The following is a 20,066-nucleotide window of genomic DNA, read 5'->3' as shown; positions in this document are numbered from 1 at the left end:
TAGAATACCCTCCTCTAGTTATTCATGTATTGAATACGTTGGCTTTAGTAAAATGATGTTTGGATGTATGCATTAGGAAAGCCCCTATTAATCATTGTTTCCACAAAGCTACAATATTTTTCTCTCACCTGTCAACAATGCTGGTAGGGTAGCTCCTTGGTACCCGCTGGACCCTGTGCTTCATGTCCTCTCCGAGGAGCACTCCAGAGCATCTCCTGGCCTGACTTGGAGCTACAGATCCAGCCATGGAGGCCACCGCATTCACTAGAACAACAGGGGAAAGCAGAAGGGCAGGAAGGTGGTATCTTCTAATCCAGGCAGTCCCTCGAAACAGCTCTCAGAATTTCTACACACCTATTCCACTTGCTGCTCATTGGCCAGAACTTGGCTACAGGGAGAGCCACAGTTAGCTACAAAGGAAATGGGGGCTGTGATTCTTAAATTCTGGGCAGCAATATTCACAGCTGAATGTCAGCATTTTGTTACTAAGGAATGAGGGGAAATGGGTATTTGGGGAGATGCTACCACTGTGGTTTTGCATTACATGCTGGGTCTTGGGGCTATAATGTAGAAAATCAAACATCTCTTTCTGTTTTTGTTATGAGCAATGGTTTCTTAATTTAGCAATCTAGCTTTATTTAGAAACCCCGTTTCTTCTGTGAAGTATCGTTGCTTTATTTGGCAATCTAGTCTGACTTTGCTTTCTTATTTCCTTTTGCCTTTCAGCTGTTTTGGAAAGAAGTAAGGCTTAGATTTCTCCATGTTAACCATGAGCGTGACGCTTTCCCCACTGAGGTCACAGGACCCGGATCCCATGGCCACTGATGCCTCGCCTATGGCCATCAACATGACCCCTACTGTGGAGCAGGGAGAAGGAGAGGGAGAAGAGGCCATGAAGGACATAGATGCTGAGCCGCAGTACGGAAAGCCGCCCCCACTGCACACAGCAGCTGACTGGAAGATCGTCCTACACTTGCCTGAGATTGAGACCTGGCTCCGGATGACCTCAGAGAGGGTCCGTGACCTCACCTACTCGGTCCAGCAGGATGCAGACAGCAAGCATGTGGACGTGCATCTAGTTCAGCTCAAGGTAAGGCAGGTTCTCTGGAAAGAGATTGAAAAAGGCCCTGGGTATCTTAAGTCTTAGTTCTGTGACTGCCAATGAGGAAGAGTCAAAGGGGAAACTAGAGTAACAGATTTGAAACCGTTATTCTTGGTAGTAAACTCAGATTATTTCTCTTCTAATTTTACTACATACGCCAGTTATCTAGAGCAAAACTGGCCTTCGAGGATAGAACAGAGATACAAGGGAAGGGATGGGGCGCTTTTGTTCAACTTCTCAGAAATCAGTTGTGGGACATGAAAGAATCACATAAAAGATGATGACAGGCATCATGAAGGCTCTCGTGGTAGAACATCAAGCTGAGATGGGCAGCAGGTCATGTGATTGGTACCTTTGTCCGAAGCCGATGCTGTCTTTGAAGCCAGCAGTGGTTCCTACCCCGGTGGGAAGAACAATGTTCTCCTTGTTGAGTGATCTTCCATCCAAAGACACCACATCACGTAGGAGAAAGGAGCTTTTTATAGTAACCCATCTAATGTCAGACATTTGGGAAATGTCTGTGGCTTCTGGAGACCTTGGGAAAGTGTCACAGCACAGAGAATTGGAGGTGCTAGAGAGAGTGCCCCAGAGCTCCAAAAATATAGTCTGTGACTTCTACCCTGCATACAGGCCTTATATAAACTTCACATTAGATGGGGTTCTGAGGAAGATTCTTTTACCTAAGCTGGCTCATCTTACATGACATAAACACATTTTTAGTTCTGCATGCTGAAATGATTTACAGGTCTAACCACCACAGACGAATGGTGTGCGGTTAAGAAAGAGCACATTTCTCAGTGTTTAGAGTGGATCTGGCTTAGCCTTTTCAGATTGGTGCCCCAGATCCTGTGACAGAAGCCTCAGCTGGATTCCTACTGTTGTGATAAAGCACTGGGACCAAGGCACCATGGGCAGGAAAGGGTCAAGTCACAGTCTGTCACTGAAGGAAATCTGGACAAGAACTCAAGGCAAGACCCTGGAGGCAGGAGCTGAGCAAGATGCCCCAGAGGAATGCTGCTCGCTGGCTTGCTCCTCATGACCTGTCCAGCCTGCTTTCTTATAGAACCCAGGACCACCAGCTCAGAGACGGTACCACCCACAATAGGCTGGGTGCTCCCCCATCAACCAGTAATTAAGAAAATGCCCTGCAGGTTTGCCTATAGTCGGATCTTATGGAGGCATTTTCTCAATTGTGATGCCCTCTTCATGTTGTGCCCAGTCTGAGGGGACCTCAAAAGACCACCAGGGAGACCGACTCAGTGAAATGCAAAAGCAAGGTTTATTGTGTGTACAATACAAGCCAGCAGGGACCTTGTCAAAGCTACTGGTGCAGCAGCGGCAAAAGGAGGTACCTCGCCTTTCTAGAGGGCATTATTTAAAGGCAAAATCCAGGAAAGTTACATTAGCAGGGTGTGGGGTGACATTTGTCTAGGGGAGTTCTGGTGAAAAGCGATGAGTGTGTGTTGGCAGGTGATCCTGTCTACAATGGTTGGAACATTAGGAATTTCCTTTGGATAGATAGTCTGTTTCTGGGTGGTGCCTGGGTAGTTTCAGTTTGTGGTCTTAATGGGAACTAGGTATTGCCTCAGGGTAAACTACTGAGACTCAGGCCTCTATTGAGCTTGTCACAGCTGGGTCCCACATTCATTCACTTTAAGATTAAAGCCTGACCAGACACCAGATTGCTACATCGGTGTTAAGACAGGCCGGGAAGGAGAAAGACAGGCAAGAAGGTAAGAGGGAGGAAGGAGGAAAGGCAGAGAGGGGACCATGTGAGAGAGTGAGAGAACCAGGATGGTGCTGGTAGCTGCTCCCCACTGGTGGCACAGGCCTGGGGTCTTTCTCCTGCTTTCTACAGTTTCATGGGAAGAAGTCACCAAGACAGCAGGGGCATGACTGGAAGCCACCTCAGCGAGATGCTAGCCCCTGCTAGCGTCCTCCTGTGGCAATAGGGAGTATTGTGACTGAGTCCCAGGTATAGTTTATTCAGAGGAATAGTCCCTGGCCATCTTGGGGTCAGAGTAAACTAGAAGTTGGGACACTCCTTTACCTTGCTCCCTCCAGTGCTGAGCCAGTGTGTGGCTTCTGTAAGTTAATGCAGGATTGAGTTTGTAAGGAAAGTCAGCTGTTACCTCTTAAATCCTTTGCATTTAGATGGGAAGTTGGTAAATGCTAGCAGTGAATGGGAGGGGATGGACATAGCTTTAGAAGACAGTTAAACGCACTATTAATGTTTAAATGGTCTTAAAATGCTAATTTGTCATCAACTTCATTTAATTAGACCAATAGTAAACACATGGAAGCTCAAATTTTAACTCAAAAATGTATATTTTTGTGCCGTGACTGTATAGTTGTATTAGCGTTTGAAGAATTATCCCTAAGGACATCTGCTTTTCTCATTGTAGCTATCATGACACTTTCATCAGAAGCCTTCTCTTTTCTGTCTCTGCTCTATCCCAGGGTGTGCTTTATCTTCTCTGCTGAGAAAAGAACTGCAGGAGATGTAAGGTCAGCACAGTGGGCATATGGTACCAGCCAATGGCTGTTCAGCGATGAGCTGGAATTGTCAACCTTCATTTTATTCTAGGAGTTTTGTTAGCATTTTTCTGGGTACTTGTTTCATGAGGTCACTTAACTAAATTCTCTGTAGTGTTTTCAAGTTTGTGTGACAATGGAGCCCTTCCCCATTGAGCCCAATGTCAGCAAGCTCTAGTCAGTGAGTGTGGCCCCCACTGCCACCTGTATAAAGGATTTACTTTTAAATCTCAAAATGCTTAGACCATTTTCCCCTTGATTATATCATGTTTCTTTTTTCAGTGAAATTTGGTGCATTTAAATTTTAAAATTTGTCATCTTTCTGCATTCTGCACTAATTAAAAAATAACAAAGTCATCTTAGCACTGTGTCTTAGTAGAAATTGATGAGGACAACCTTGTAAAGCAGCTCCCAGCTGAGACTTGTGGCAATGCAGAGGGACAGATCCAACTTGGGTAGGTTGTCCCAGCTCCACATTCACTACTTTGGTTCGTTACTCAATTTATTAGTTTGCAGTGAAAAGCCATCCTCGTGACCTGAGGATGACCTATGACCTTAAAGACCACCTGGGTGCAGAGAAATTCCAATGTTGTTTGTAGGCAGACTTTTATTTTTCCACTTGCCAGGTCCCAAATAACTGACACAGTGACACAATATTAATTATAAATGCCTAGCCAATAGCTCAGCCTTTTTACTAACTAGCTCTTACAACTTAAGGTCAGGAGAGACCAGAGTGGAGAAGGGCATACGCACGCAGACGTTAGCCATTTTGGTCAGAATATACAACTATATATTATTTTCTTATTTTTTTAAAGAGAAAAGAAGAAAGCTTGTTCTCTCTTGTTTATTGAAGTGGAAATCATCCATGGGACCAGACAGGAGGCAGCTCACCTGTGGCCATGCGGTTACATATGAATGGCTCCTTTTGAAGCTGTGAAGCTGTGTTGTCTGCCACCCACACAGTCTGCTAGAGCCACTTTGTCCCAGGGAAATGGTCCGAAAAAAGAGCACTTTGCCCCCAAAGCACAGAGGGGCAGTTTCCTGCCCTCTAAAATGGATGACGAATCATGGAGCTTGGGCTCCATGGCATCGCCTTTGGAAGGCCATGGAGACTAAAGTGTCCCAGGGGACGGTGGGGCTTGATAGAGCAGTCATACAAATATCTATAAAGGTCAAATGTGGTGTAAAATTTTTAAAAAGCCCTCTGTCTTAGTGTGAGTGTACAGGTGAGTACAGGGTGACCAGGACAGGAGCGAGGTGTGAGCTGGTCACAAGGCTGCTGAAAGAGACAATGGCTGGACTTGGTGTTGAAAGGAGAAAGGAGAGCAAAAAGACCCCATCACACACAAAGCCTGTCACACCGTGAGTGGGGTAAGCAGGGAATTGGAGGCAACTTGCTTTTGTCACCATCATCTGTCTCTTTTTGATAGGCCTGAGTGATTTCTCTTTGTGTACATGTGGATGGGAGGAGGAGGAACAGATTTGAAAGCCCCCATCTGTTCATGGCTGTTATCAGCGAGCATTTTGGGGTAAGGCTCATCATTATTTGAATAAGTCATGTTTGGCAAATGCATCACTTAGTGCAAAAGGAACACATGAACTACAACATGAAAGTGGTGTGTTCTCTTTCTGAGGAAGAGGAAATGGACCTGTGTTGCCTGGAGTCTTAGTTCACAAGGAGAAAGCCGGTGCTTCTTACATTCCCCACTTTGATTCAGAAACTGACTTTCTGTCAAAGCCCATGCAACAATCATCAATGATAGTGTTGTCAATGCACTTGGCGCAAACCTTTACCCCTGCAAAGGGAACTGATGCTGCCCCTGCTGAAGGACTCTGTCTCTGAGATGATGAGAGCCAGGCGTTAGTGACTGGATCAAAGACAGCTTGCCACTGTGCCCAGCTCTTCAAACACCACCAGTGAAGACGGTTCTCTTTCTGTACGTGTCTCCTCCTTCTCCTCCAAACACTCAAGAGTACACTGTTGTTTTAAAAAACATTTTAACTACAGACCTACTTTCCTCACCTTCTAACTTCCTTCCCTCATAAAGTAGAGATGCACAGACATGGCCTCTGTAGTGTCTTCAACATCTGGACCCTGCTGGCTTGGGGCTCCTTCCACTTTTCCCTTGCAGTAACTGCTCACAAACCAAGCCAGGCCCCTTCAGAAACCATGCCTTAGAGCATCCTCTCTCCCTGTGGAAGCATCAGGCTCCTCATGCTATGCAGCCCTCTAGATGGCAGCGAACACATCTCGCAGGGTGAGTCCTTCTCTGGGTTTTCCCGTAATCTCTTGAGTTGTTTGCTGTAGCTCGGTCATGAACAGAGCGCTCCCTGCTCTCTCTGCAGGGAAGGACCTATTTTCCTCTTTGCAGCTGTGTGCCTCCCTTGATACAGGGCAGGGCTTTGAAATGGAAGAAAGCAATCAGTGCTAACCAGTTTCCCCTGGTTATTTTCTTGACTGGAAACAAATCAATATGCCCGCACTTGTGATGGCTGAGAGAACGTTCCTGAGCTGGAGTTAGTTCCCACTCCTGGAAATTCGAGTGTTAGGGTTTCTTTCTTTGTTCTAGACAAAGCCTCCTGTGCACTTTGCACTTCAGGAGTGTGACTTGGAGGAGAAGTCCTGGCCATCAAAGTTCTGTTTGCTGTTTTTAGTTGTGAATATTTAGAGGTAAATTATTTTTTAATCATTAAAGAACAGCCTTCTTTAGAAGATAGGAAAATATGGCCTGACATTGAAGGTTTCCTTTGCTGTGTTTCATGCAGACCACTGTAGGGTTTGTATCCACACATACACAGCTCTTCCATTGTCATGGAAAGAACAGCTTGTTAAACATCCTTGTAGATTTCCAGATTTCCTGCATCCTCTACCCATTTGTGAATTCTGATAGTTGATCCCTGAAGATGTAAATCCATTGCATTGTGGTCTTTTACAGTACAATAGATGAGTCAAAATACATTTACTCTCTGCTCAGATGAGTGCAGAAGACATTATTCTTTGTGCGCTATGCATTTCCTTCTCTTTTTTCTCCTCTTTGCTTTCTGGAATCTATGAGCATCTCTTCCTGTTAGGTATAAATATGAAGAGTCTAGAGCTTCACTAAATAGTCTCGATTATTACATTTTCATAAAATTACATTGTAGATTTTTTAAATGTTTGGGAAAAGTGGTTAATTTTCTTCTCAAAGCTGGCAGGCATCTGTTTTGTCTTGTTTTCTGAGGTTTTCAAAAGCCTTGGGCTTAGCTTCACTTACAGTGCTAGGGCAGCTATATATTTTTGCCTTTCACATGACCATAAATAAGAATAAATATTTTATAGCTTATTTAATGTGGTTTTTCTAAAATTCAGTACATCTTTTAAGATGCAAGCCTGTGACTATGTTGCAGGTTTCTAGGAGAAATTTATGAAAGCTTGGAGCACAAAAATGTATAAATTTGTGCACTTACTGTGTGTTTATATAATAGGGTTTATGGTTTCTGCTTTAATGGTGGTATATTTATCCTTCATCAGACCAAAATTCTTTTATTTGAAGTGACATTTTATTAACATTTTTATGGAAAAGTCAAAGATGGCCCAAAAGAATCCTATTTCAAACAGGCATTTTAAAGATGTTCATATTTTTTTCTTTATATGATGACAGCAACTACACATTACAGAATGGATTGTGCTGTAACTGGGGGTTCCTTTCCCTCCCGCCAGTTCCCGAATAACCACTCTGAGGTTTAATATTAATTACAAACTCTTTGGCCGATGGCTCAAGCTTCTTACTGGCTAACTCTACATATAATAACCCGTTTCTAATAATATGTATATTGCCACGTGCCCTGCGGCTTCCCCGTAATGCTCTGGCATCTTACTCTTTTGGTGGCTGCTGGCGTCTCCCAGATTCTGCCTTCTTTTTTCCTTTGTCCTTGCTTGGATTTCCTGCCTAGCTCTATTCTGACTGGCTGTTGGCCAAATCAGCTTCTTTATTAACCAGTACTAAAACATTCATAGCATATAGAGAGATCACATCATTGTATGTGTAGAGAGACATTACTCACACATCACTCTGAGCCAGTAGTCACACCACTCGAGCTGCAGCTCCATCAGAAGGCCTCCCTGCCTCTGTCCTCTCCGCTCGCAGTCCGCCCCACCTGTGACGTACGACCAGTGTGATGGATGACACGGCTTCTTGATTGGTTTTTCCCTATACCGTTCTCTAATCTTCTTACACCACTCTGGAAGCTCTTTAGAGTCATGTAAGCACCGCTATTTCTCTGAATAAAGCTGCAAATCCTTTTCTTTGTCCTTTGAATGGATGAGTTCTCACATCATCATCTTCTCATCTCCCTGTCTCCTCTTCCCGCAGATGACATTGGCATACCAGGGAAACCAGGACTTCTAAGTCACACTTCAGAGAATAATCACATTTATTCATAAGCAGTATTAAATTAGCATGATCACTCACAGAAATGTAGGCGCTAGATGCTGGCCAGAGGAAATGGAATTCTGGTGCTATGAACTCAGAGCAAAATTTGACATTTTTAAAATAATGTAGTGTTGGTATTTTAATTCCGTTTCATCACTGGCAACAGTCTCAAGTTTCTTGTTGTTTGTGGTTTGGGTTTTTATAGCTTTTTCCACAGTCCTGGGCTCCAGATCCGGGGCCTCATACGCGGCAGATAAGTCTCTCCCACACGGATGTATCCCGGTTACTGTAACTCAAAGTCTGCGCTGAGTTTAATCTTTTTGCAAGTCCTTCTCAATTCATCTCAAGAGACCCTGATGTTGGAAAGGAAGAAGGTTTCAGACTCTCACATGGCCCTAAACCAGTCGGCCGCCTTATTATCCACTTCTTCCCATTCTCTGTAGACCAGGGCTCCGTGAGACGGTGCTAACTCATGTGTCTTCCAGCAGCTGCCGCTTCCTCTTAGGGTTCCTCAAGTTTTTGCCGTGAGAATAATGGCACTGGTCAGCTATTGACCACATAGGCTTCATTTGCCTCAAAGTGCTTTTCAATCAGTTATTAATTTTTAAACCTTTATAGTAATATCTAGCTCTCTGAAGAGAGACTTGAGACACAGAGTGGCTTATTGACTTGCCTAAAGTCACACAGCAGAAAAGAGTTAGGACTAAAAAGCAGGTAGTTTTGTAAACAATATTTTTATTAATCATTTGAGCATTTCATAGGATGTATTTTGAGTATATTCATCCCCTTTTTATCCTCCCATCTCCTCTTCCCCAATTTTGACACTTCTTTTTCTTTCTCTATTGAGTCCTGTTAGTGTTGCCTAGCTAGCCCTGGGAGTGGCCCCTGATGTGTGTGGTGGACTTACTAGGGCTCAGAATGTTAAAGACAATGAGTCCCCCTCTCCAGCAGCCCTCAAGTGCCAATGATTCTCCAGTTCACAGTGGGATTTCATGTCCACGCTCCCTGCTGGGACTTTGTCAGATGGTCATACCTGTTGTGAATGCATGTGTGCAGTTGTCCTGCTGAACCTGGAAAACATTGTCCTTCGTCATCCACCACCGTGGCTCTTCCAGCCTTCCTGCCTCCTCTAATTTCTGGATCTTTAATAAAGTATTTTCTGTGCTTCATTACTAAGAACTCAGATTGGGGAAACCACAAATGAGGAAGGCGATAGAGTGACTTTTTTCTCACCTGGCCGATTATCTGGTGTTGAAAACCTCTTCTGACCAGGGAAGGGCTTCGTATCTGCAAACAGAGCAGACTTGGGAAACGCTGTAACAGACCAGCCCCTGACCTCCGCCCTGGCTTTGCGCAGGTCTGAACCACAGTAGCTGTTGTTGGCTTGCCTGACTTCTCAAGACCGTTTGAGGCTGGCCGCTGTGTGAGAAAATGTGGTATTTTGTTGTTTCATCCATTTCGATAGAATCGAAGCCGGTAAGTAGGAAGCACAAGCTTCCTAATTCCTAGGAATCCATTGCAGGAGTTGAATAATTTATTACCCTTCCAGGAAATGGGACCCTGCTTTTGTGCTGCAGCCTCCACTTTCTGTTTCCTCCCTTTGTGCACCTCTCTCTCGGGCCTGTTCCTGCAGAGCGGGCACAGACAAGGATGCTTTCTTGGCATGCACAGTTCTGTTTGTGGGCGTGGGGACTGGCATCTAGGAAACTTTCCAAGGTGCACAGTCGTGCACAGTATGGAAACCACGAGTGTAAGCCACGCCCTTGGTCCCTGCTCAGCAGCTTCTCTGCTAAAGCTGCTATTGATGAAATATCTTCTGGACGTCCTGAAGATGAAGGCCAATTATTTTCTGTTGTTAGCGATGTTCTTGTTGGTTTTTTACATATTTTTATGATTATAAAGTAACACATGAAACATCTATGTCGACCTCACCATCCCATCCAGTAGGCAGCCTCTGGCCACATGTGATTGTTTGAATTTAATTTAATTAAAGTGAACTCAAACTAACCACAAACTCAGTTTCTTAGTCACATTACTCACATTTAAGTGTAGAGAGTGTGAGCCTGGACTGGAAACCACAGAGAACCATTTCTGTACACGCAGAGTCTCATTGTGTAGAACTGGCTAATATCTTAGCTCCTCTTGCTGTACCTTCGCTCCTAGACAAGAATAAGTCACGGTCTAGTTCTACACTATAATCTAGGGTCTTTGTTCTTACATGCTTACCTGTAGTCCACTGTTTGAATAATCCTTATTTTATTTTGCTAATCTACTGATGGAGATACACACACACACACACACACACACACACACACACACACATTATATGTGTTTAAAATTGGAATTGGTATATATTACCAAGCTACCTTTAGCCACTATATCAAATGACAGCACATTCCTTTGGCTTGTTGTAAGTCATGGGACTTTTTAATTTAAAATAGTAACCAGAGTGAGTACTTAACCATGTTCCTTACTAGGTTATAATGAGCTACAGGTAATATAAACATATTAATATTTTAAAAATGAGAATCAAGGTCTGCTGCCGTATATGGTATTTATAGTAATTTGTCTGATAGCCATGAGGGTAGCAGTCGGAAACCATGACTATCCTGTTATCTGGTTTAACACAAAAGAAAGACTGTGGGGATTGGGTAGAAACACGGCCTTTGAGACTCCCTATGGAGACCATGGCTTCAGAGTCACCGTTGTGATTGTAGGCACAGGCATGCTACTACGAAGGGAGACTTTCCCAGGGACACCCAGAGAAGGGGTGCCTTTTTGTTTATAGTGGGAGAAATGGGATGGCAGATCATCCAATTATCCTGCTCTTTCTACAAACAAGAAGTGGGGAGCCTAAAGAAGTGAGATGACTTACCAGGTAGATCTCATTACCAGTGCATGGTGGAATCTAAAGCCCTAGGCTGCTTACTCTCCACCCAGGGTCACTCCCTTCCATCCACCCCACAGTTCTTACTCTCCACCCAGGGTCACTCCCTTCCATCCACCCCACAGTTCTTACTCTGCACCCAGGGTCTCCCTTCCATCCACCCCACAGTTCTTACTTTGCACCTAGGGTCTCCCTTCCATCCACCCCACAGTTCTTACTCTGCACCCAGGGTCTCCCTTCCATCCACCCCACAGTTCTTACTCTGCACCCAGGGTCTCCCTTCCATCCACCCCACAGTTCTGAAGGATGCAGCCAGACGGTCTTGTCATCTTGAACATAAAAGTGAAGTCTGTGTTTGATAACTGACATTTATTTGGTTTATTTTTGGAATAAATACTTAGAAAGTCTCACCCAGCACTTGAAAGTCAGGCTACAAAATTCCTGCCGGTCACTTGAAGTTGCTGCGGCAATCCTAGAATTTTTTTGGTACCAACTCTCTAGGCCAAAAAACAAATCTCATCTCCTCCTTACAATTGGCGAGTCATACAGCACTCCTTGGAAGCAGATTATTTGGCGATGCCCTCGGATGTTCAGCTAGTCTCTGAATTTTAGTTTTTACTTTAAAAATGGGAGTCCATGAGAACGGGCAGCCTCAAGTTATGTGGAAACCGTGATGGTGGCCTGTAAAACCTGCCAGATGGCCAGGCCCTCCCAGCTCTGTCTGAATGGCCCTCCAAGTCCTTTCCTGAGTGACTGTGACTACCAGCCTCCTTCAGGATCTATTCTTTCACCAGAGATGTCTTTTTAAATAATGGTTTCTGTTTGGTCTTTGAGAATTTCATACACGGGTAAATGTAGTTGTTCATATCTGTTCCCTGCTCCCCCCTCTGTAATGCCTGCCATATCCATACTGACTCCTCACCCCACCCCAAACTGTGTACTCTTTTTTTCTTTTTAAAAAACTCATCTGGTCTAATTTGTGCTGCTCAAACACACACAGATGTGGGGCCTTCCACTGGCGTGTGACTGATCTACCAGGGGCCATACCACTAAAGAAAACTGAGTCTCTTTCCCACAGCACAGAAGCCATCATCTGTCAGCAGTGCCTCAGCTAGTGGTAGGCACCCCTCCCTACACAGGTCCGGGGGTTGACCTAACTGGAGGGGCAAGGGGATGAAGAAATGACAAATACAGGAGGACACACGGACACAGAAAGGCTGGGATGGGGAGGTCTGTGCTCTCTGATGGAGAAGCTGCAGTACCCAGAAACTCAGTGTGCTGATTCATATAAGGGAGGCAAGGGTTATTTTGCATGGCTGAGTGGGAAGGTGGGGTCTGTGGTGCATGGATGAACAAGGAGACAGGTTTAGCTAAATGTGGAGCAGCAGTCTCTGTAGCAGAACAGCCTTCAGGCCATAAACATGGGGATGGGGGGAGCTTCAGGTGGATTTTTCTGTATATATGATCGACATCCACACTCAGACCAGAGGAAGGTTTTGCTGTCCCTTTGAGCCTTGCTCAGGGAAGGCTTTGCTGCTCACATATGTCCTTTGGGGTCCTTGCAGTGACTACGTCCACATCAACAATGCACATTCATGCTGGACTCCACTTGTTCCCTACAGATGGGGGATTATGAGCCCCTTTCGACTCTGCTGGAGTGTCCGGCTGACTTGACCTTATACGGATCTTGTGTAGGCAGCCACAGCTACTGTGACTTCACTAGTGCATTGGTCTTGTTATGTTCAGAAGACATGATTTCCCTCCAGTCTTCCTCAACCTCCATCTCTCACGTTCTTCCCGCTCTACTTCCTCTGTGGTCCTTTAGCTTCGAGAGAAGTGGGGGTGCAATATGGATGTCCCAGATGGAACCAAGCCTGATGGAGACATTGGTTCTCTGCACTTTGACCAGTTGTGAACATTTCTTAAAGGTACAGCAGCTACTAGAGACCGATCTCTCCAATCTTAGGCGTCCATTTGTTTAGAAGCTGGGTCTCCTAGGAAGCAGCTGAGCTCTTAACTTTAGAATTGTCAGAACCCGTTCAGTGAATTGTGTGCTGAGAAGCGAAAGTGGGGAAACCTGATTTTCTACAGAAAACCACGAGCTTGTGAGGATTCTGGTTAGAGAATGGCTTTTTTTTATGGTGGCAGCACGTGGCTCCTGAAGCGCAAGGCTTTATTTGCACGGCAGTACTTGGCCATGCCCTTGCTGATCTTTTAAACCATAAGCAATAGAAAATGAAGCAACAGACTAGTGGTCTGTTCCACTGGACCAAAGTGGAAATATGTTGCAGCAGAAATTTGATTTTTATATGACGTGAAAAGATGAAAATAACGCATTTTGGGGGCATTTAATTTAGTAACTTGCTCTTTATTTCAGACTTATCTTTTTCTATACAGTTTTTAAAAACATAATTAGAGTTGGTGTGATGGCTCTGTGAGCAAAGGCAGTGACTGCCAAGCCTGATTGTCTTTATTCATGAGACCCACAGCGTTTCCTCTGCCTTTCACACAGAGGCTGTCACATGTGTGTGTTTGCACAGACACATACAATTTTAAAAGCTCACATAATTACAAAATTGGAATGGCAAGTTATTTTTCCAATATCAGTGCTTCTTTCCCATTAACTTGTTTTCTTCTATTTATTCAAAAACAGAGTGCTTCCTGGGACATTCAGCTACTGGACAGTTTGAGGACAGGGTCCCCTGAAATATTACCCAATAGCCATCAATCATGACTTGTTCCAAAACCCTAAATCACCTCCTTAAAAATTAATTAGAAAATTAGTTCACATGATCTCTCCATCATTTTTTCTTGTCCTTGAGCAAAAGTGGGTCACCTCACAATTTGTTCTTCCTGTGTGCTGTTGACATGGGAGGGGAGTACACCAAGACCTGGTCGTCTTTGCCCCTTTATCTCCCTTTGATCTGCTCTGATTTATCACCTCTGCCCAATCTTCAAGTTGCATAACACCCGCAACCTCTTCAGTCACTTTTAAGTGAGTTGTTATTTGCATTATTATTTATTATCATACAATGTAAACCCTACACAAACGACTTTCCTGGCTGTCCGTCCTCTCAGAGGAAATGGGCTGGTGCAAAAGGCCACCAACTTAGAGTGCTGTGCTGCGGAGAGCAGCAGAAGAAGGGTTTTGTTGTTGTTGTTGTTTTTACGTTTACTTAGAGTTTTTTCCCCCCAGAGGCAAAGGTTCTTGTTTTGTTTGTTTCATTGTTCCTGGTTTTTGTTTTAAGTGATTGATACACGCCAAGACAGGCAAATCTATATACATTTCAGAATGGTAAAGTCAGTTAAGATTTGATAAGTGCACACCTGTGTTTAGAACAGGATGTTGGTATCAGTAGGACCCCGGCAATCTGTCTGAATATGATTGTGGTATCTAATATGAAAAGATCAAATTTGGCATAGTTTGATTTTAATTCTGATTGGCCCTATGGTGCTTTTAATTTTGTTGGTGCTATCATATTTATATGGCAAATCTTTCAAAAGGAAGGAATAAGTAAGACTATTGTCTTTATGCCACAGAGAAATGCAGTTCAATTATAAGTTGATAAACAAAATAGAAATCATACAGTAGAGAACCTTGGAATAAACACATGCTGCTATCGTCATCTGGTTTCCAACAAAGGCGACATAAGCCTGTGCTGGCGAAGAGACAGTCTCCATCGGAAGTGATGCTGAGGGCCCTGGAAAACAAACTCGCTTCTCGCTTCACACTCTGGGAAAAATCAGCACCAAATGAGCCAAAGTCCTTAGCAAGTACTTTGTAAGGTGTGAGACATTAGGCTACAGGTGTAAGCAAGACCTTTCAGATCGCTCAGAGATGACGACAAACGGACAAGCAGGACTGCATCAAATTAGAAAGCTCCGCCCAGCAAAGGAACAGTGGAGGAAAGGTCCAGGCTCCCAAAAGACTATTCATGTGATGAGATCAACAGAATGCCTCACTGGGTATGACATCATGGGCTCTAACACCCTCGGGAACTGTGAGCCCCAAATTAAATGCTCGCTTTTACAAGTTGCCTTGGACTTGGTGTCTTCTCATGGCAGAAAAGCAAGACACATTTGTCTGAAGGTGTCCAGTGAGACCTGTGTCAACTAAAATACTAATTAAAAGCATTTTGTTCAATGGCTGGAACAAAATACCTGTATCAAATTAGGTGCTTTGATTTTTCTGTGGGTGAAAAACAGGACTGGTCTTGACCAGAGCTGGAGAATTGGATCATGTCCATGGACTTCAAAAGTAACTTTTAATGGACTTGGGAATTCTTTAATACTAATAATTATAAACATTTAAATCAAATAATTATCTTACTAAGAGAGGGGAATAGCATGCACTAATAATAATTGAATATAAAAATAATGAATGATCTCCAATTTGAGAAACTCAAATAAATAATAGCTTTCCAACTGCTTTGAGAAGTTTCACATGCCTAATGGAAACTATTTATCCTGAGTACAGGTCACAGGTTGGCTTTATCTCACTGGTTTCTGAACCTATGTCATTGCTGAAGTCATTGACACAAGGAACTCTGAGCAGTGTTACAGTTTCGTGTCTTAAATGGAAAAGTAGAAGAGTTTTTGAATAAATTAAGTTTACCCCCCCCCCCCCCCCCCCCAGGCACGGTCTTTTAAACCAAAAGGTTGACTGTAGTGGAAAAGCTCACCAAGGAAGTTTCTCTGTGGACACCAGATTAGAGAACTAGTGTAATTAATAGAAAATTATCGTCTATGGAGTGTGGTTTGGGAAAGGTTATCTTGAAGGGGGTGGGCTTCAGTATGGCTTGGGATTAGGGGGGCTTCGAGCTCCTCTGGTAATGCTGTGTTTAGCAGCATCTGGTGAGGCCATGGGGACTCTGAGTCTGCCAGAGCTGCGCTTGGCAAGCTCTGCTGTGGAGTAGAGGCAGCTCACATTGAGCTTTCTTTGAGGGGTTGGAAGTTCTTTATCCAATAGATCTGATGGAAGCATTTCCTCCCAGCGCAGTCTGCAGTGCCCTGGAATAGGTCTTAACACAGCAAATCTGATAGGAGCACTCCTTCCCACAGTGCAGTCTGCAGTGCCCCAGAACAGGTAGAGCTAAGAGCACCTTCAAGCCTCCTATGAGTGTGGGACCAGCTTCAGGCTTCCATACAGCGTGGGAGGGGGAGTAGAACCACACTGACGAATGTCTGTGTGGCGAACACCCTGGACCTGCTTCCTTTAGGCTTCGGGGCTAACGGACACCTGCTGAAGCTGCACAGACAGGGTCTGGTCTCTGGATCGCATGCCTTTTATGTGTGGTAAACATGACATTTCCAGAGTGTTTCCGTCAACATTTGCATCTCTGTTCAGAAGCCATGAGCTCTAATAATTTAACTGGGACTCCACTGGCATTATGCCAAAGAGAAAAAAAGTAACCGTCTTCATTTGCTGCCTGAGACCTCTTGAGATCGCCTCTCTTTAGGTGGACGAGTCTGAACTCCCATCGTGGCAACTTAGTTGCTTACTTTGCCATTCAGGGGTTCTATCAGTTTTGCTGCAGTTATTTTCTAGGGACCAAAAGTTACGCTTCACTTCCCTGCCTGGTTGAGAGTACACTGTTGTCAATGAAAATCACTGGAAAATAAGTATAAATATGTACAATTGACTTATTCAGGATGACATTTTAAAAGCTCCTAAAGCAATATTAGTGTTCAGAAGTGTTCCTCCTCTGCCTGACCCGTTCCTGGTGGTGCTTGGGATCAATCCCAGTATTTGCCTGCTGTAGGCAAGTCCTCTACCACTGGACTGTATTCGCATTCGGAGTCTTAAGGCTGCTCTCCTTCCCTCCTGCTCTCCCTCCTTCCTTCCCTTCCTCATCCTCCTCCTCTCCTCTCCCCCTGCCCACATAAAGCAAAGAACTAGGTGTCTGGGCTGGTGGCCCGTGTCTTTAATACCAGCGCTCAGGAGGCAGGAGCAGGTGAACTTCTTTAAGTTCAGGACCAGCCTAGTTTGCATAGCAAGCAAGTGCCAGGCCAGACAATGCTACACAGCGAGATGATATCAGATAGACAGCCAGACAGATAGATAGATAGAAATCAAATACAAGTAACTAAAGTTGAGAAATGGCTCAATGGTAATGGCATGTGCAGACAATAGTGTAAGTTTGATCCTTGGGTCTCATACATGGGAGGAAGGAACTGACTCCCACAAGTTGTCCTCTAACTTCTATACATACTGTGATGCACGCACGCACACACGCACGCACGCACACACACACAATAAAGAAAGAAAGAAGCAGAAACTGAAAGCTGAGGAAAACTTCAAACAGAGTGCTTCCGGTTAAGATCTGCATGTGTTCCTATGGGAGCTCAGAGCTGTAACATTGCCTTGTTGTAAACCTGAAGAAACTTAAACCTTAGTGCATCCATTTCTTCTTCAGTAAAGCAAGGATAGATCTGACCTTGTAAAACTCATGGACAGGAAAACGGTTACTGCTTTCTGCAGAAAGCATCAGCGTGTTCTGCGTATGCTACACTTGTCTTTATATGTTACTTTTTAAGGAATTTATTTCTATTACTTTCAATTTTGTGTATGAGAAAATCAATGCACATGAGCTCGGGTGCCCATAGAGGCCAGAGGCAGCCAATCTTCCGGAGCATGGACTCGAATGACGCATGGGGTGATGTTTACAATGCAGGGCCTTGTATCTTTGTATCTTCACTGAGGTACCAGTATGTCCGGGCTTTGCTTACTAATAAGCTTGCTAATAACCAGAGGTCAGAGGAACTCAGATGAAACAAGGCTGGCTGAAGAGCCCCTCTGTTATTACCCAGTGATGGATATGTGGAAGTTTGTTGTTCTTTCTTACCCTGTTTTGTATCTTTGAAATTTTCCATAATAAAAAGGTTTTAAAATAACACTTATATAAGATTTCTCAGAAACCTGTAGCATGAATATTATCATCAACATAGCCCATAAGTGACATTAAAGAGGTGATCATTTTGAGGCCGTCCCCCCAAAAAAGAGAGAAACCATGCTGGACACACGCCTTTAATCCCAGCACTCAGGCAGATCTCTGAGTTCGAGGCCAACCTGGTCTACAAGAGCTGGTTCCAGGTCCAAAGCTACAGAGAAACCCTGTCTCAAAAAAAAAACAAAAAGAAAAAGAGGTGATCATTTGCCTCAGGGCTTGTAAGTAGGGTGTTGGAATCAAGAGTCTAGCCCATCCTCAGATGCCGTGTCTTATCACTCTGTTCACTTGTCTAGTCATGTTATCTTAGGATCAGAGAGGGCAACTTCCTTGGTTGGCTAACCCTTCCCAGGGCTCCACTCCACCCAGAGCCCCACTCTTCCTCCGCTCACACTAGGACTTGCATCTCTTCCCTTCCATTACCATGGGTTAAAATGCCCTGCTTTTCTTTGCTCCTATTTCCCCCTCTCACCTTCGACTTAATTCTTCCCTGTTGCCATTTTCCATGGTCTTCCCCCTCAATCACTAGGTGACTTTTCACTTTCATGTCGTGTTCCAGACACCATTCCCCCTTCACCTTCTCATTCTAAGAATGACAGATGTATCTTTCAAAGCCCTGAATTTATCAACGGGAGCTTTCCCTGGGTGTATGCAGAGCAGGAACCGAGATAGAAACACAATTACGAGTTTTCTCTGTTTGAGAACAGCTGGAAGGAAAATCCTGGTGCCTTGAATGCTAAGGACATCAAGAAGGAATGATGTCAGAGATCTAGTTTTATGCCCCAAGTATCCCATACACTGTATGGAGCAGTTTAAGTTCTCATCCCTAGATGCCTTGCTCTCTATGCAGGGCATGAAGACACGGAAGCCTTCACTCAAGTGATGCTGTCCAGGCAGCGAAGGCTAAGTCCCCTCTCTCAAGGTGCACAGCACTAGACTGGACGATCCTTGTGGGCAGGGACCCCGCTGATCCAAGTTTAAGCCTCTGTATAGCGATGCCATGGTGGTAAGCTGTTGTGGGATGTTAACACTTTGGTTTAGGTCCAGAGACTAAGGGACTTTGCTGTCACCCGTCTATAATGCCACCATGACAGAAGGCAGCATGAAGCAGTCCTTTCTGCCTTTGGTGTCCTTAGCGGTCTTCCCACTTCCCATCTCTGTCTTTCCAAAGTACCAAATGTGTCTCCTCATGTTTCCTCCCTGTGGAGATCCTACCATCAGCACAACAACCTCGAAAGACCCTCCAGTCCCCGTGCCCTGCACTCTAGTTGGGCAAAACCCTTTGCTCTAACATTCCCACATCACTTTATCAACGTTCATATTTCTAGATATTGACCTCAAGCCATTGGCTGTAAAAGGCTCTTATAAAATAGGAGTGGGGAGGGAGGGCTGGAGGCCTGGCTCAGCTGCTCAGAGAAAGCCCTACTCTTGCAAAGGGCTTGGGTTCGATTCTCCGCATGCATGGCTTGTAACTCTAGCAGGGGAATCCAAAGTCTCTGGGCTCCATGGACAGAGCATACTCAAGTACTAACATTCATGTACACGTAAACCAAATAATAAATCTTTAATAAAAGAGAGAAGAGGAGGATGGGGACTGGAGAGATGGCTTGTCTCGCAAGCCTTATGACCAAGGTTCCGTTCCTAGAAGCCAAATCAGAAAAACCCAGATGCAGTGGTGTGCATCTGTAATCCCAGCGCTCTGTGGCATGATGGGGGTGGAGACGGGAAGAATGGACAAGGGCACTTATATGCAGAACAGTGGCAGAAACGTCAGGAAAGGTCCTGACTCAAAACAAAAACAACAACCAAAACAACAAAATAAAAAGGTAGAGGGGGAGAACCAACTCCCCCAAAGTCCTCTGGTCTCATGCATGCTGTGGTGTGTACACGCATGGCACATACTGTACATACTGTGATACACACACACACACACACGCGCGCGCGGCAGAATTAGTCCAGATTATTCTCCTTAGGAAACTGTGTAGAACTGCCTGTTTTAAACTCTGATGACGTCACTGGTAGAGTTATTAAGTACGCACTCCACTAGCAAACCTGCTTACCCCCCCCCCCGTTTCATTAATCCTCCCCCACTCATGGGCTCCCATGAGAACTAATGCAGCTTTGGGGAGGTGCTTTGCTGCTGCTCCGTGAGATCTTGGGCCAGGAAATAATTCCTAGGCATT

General features: G+C 44.6%; 1 protein-coding gene across 3 annotated transcripts in view; it reads left to right on the top strand.

The window, feature by feature from the left end:
• Akap6 (A-kinase anchoring protein 6) overlaps positions 1–20,066 on the top strand; it is a 390,732-nt gene that overhangs the window by 86,588 nt on the left and 284,078 nt on the right. For all 3 annotated transcript variants that reach the window (XM_057782237.1, XM_057782240.1, XM_057782239.1), the window contains exon 2: positions 727–1,090. In XM_057782237.1, coding sequence (XP_057638220.1) covers positions 761–1,090 — 330 coding nt within the window. In that variant the 5' untranslated portion in view covers positions 727–760. The remainder of the gene's footprint in view (positions 1–726; positions 1,091–20,066) is intronic.

This window comes from Chionomys nivalis, chromosome 10, assembly GCF_950005125.1.
Source record: "Chionomys nivalis chromosome 10, mChiNiv1.1, whole genome shotgun sequence".
NCBI lineage: Eukaryota > Metazoa > Chordata > Mammalia > Rodentia > Cricetidae > Chionomys > Chionomys nivalis.
Note: the sequence above shows the minus strand (reverse complement) of the source record. Positions and strands in the feature narration are given on the sequence as shown.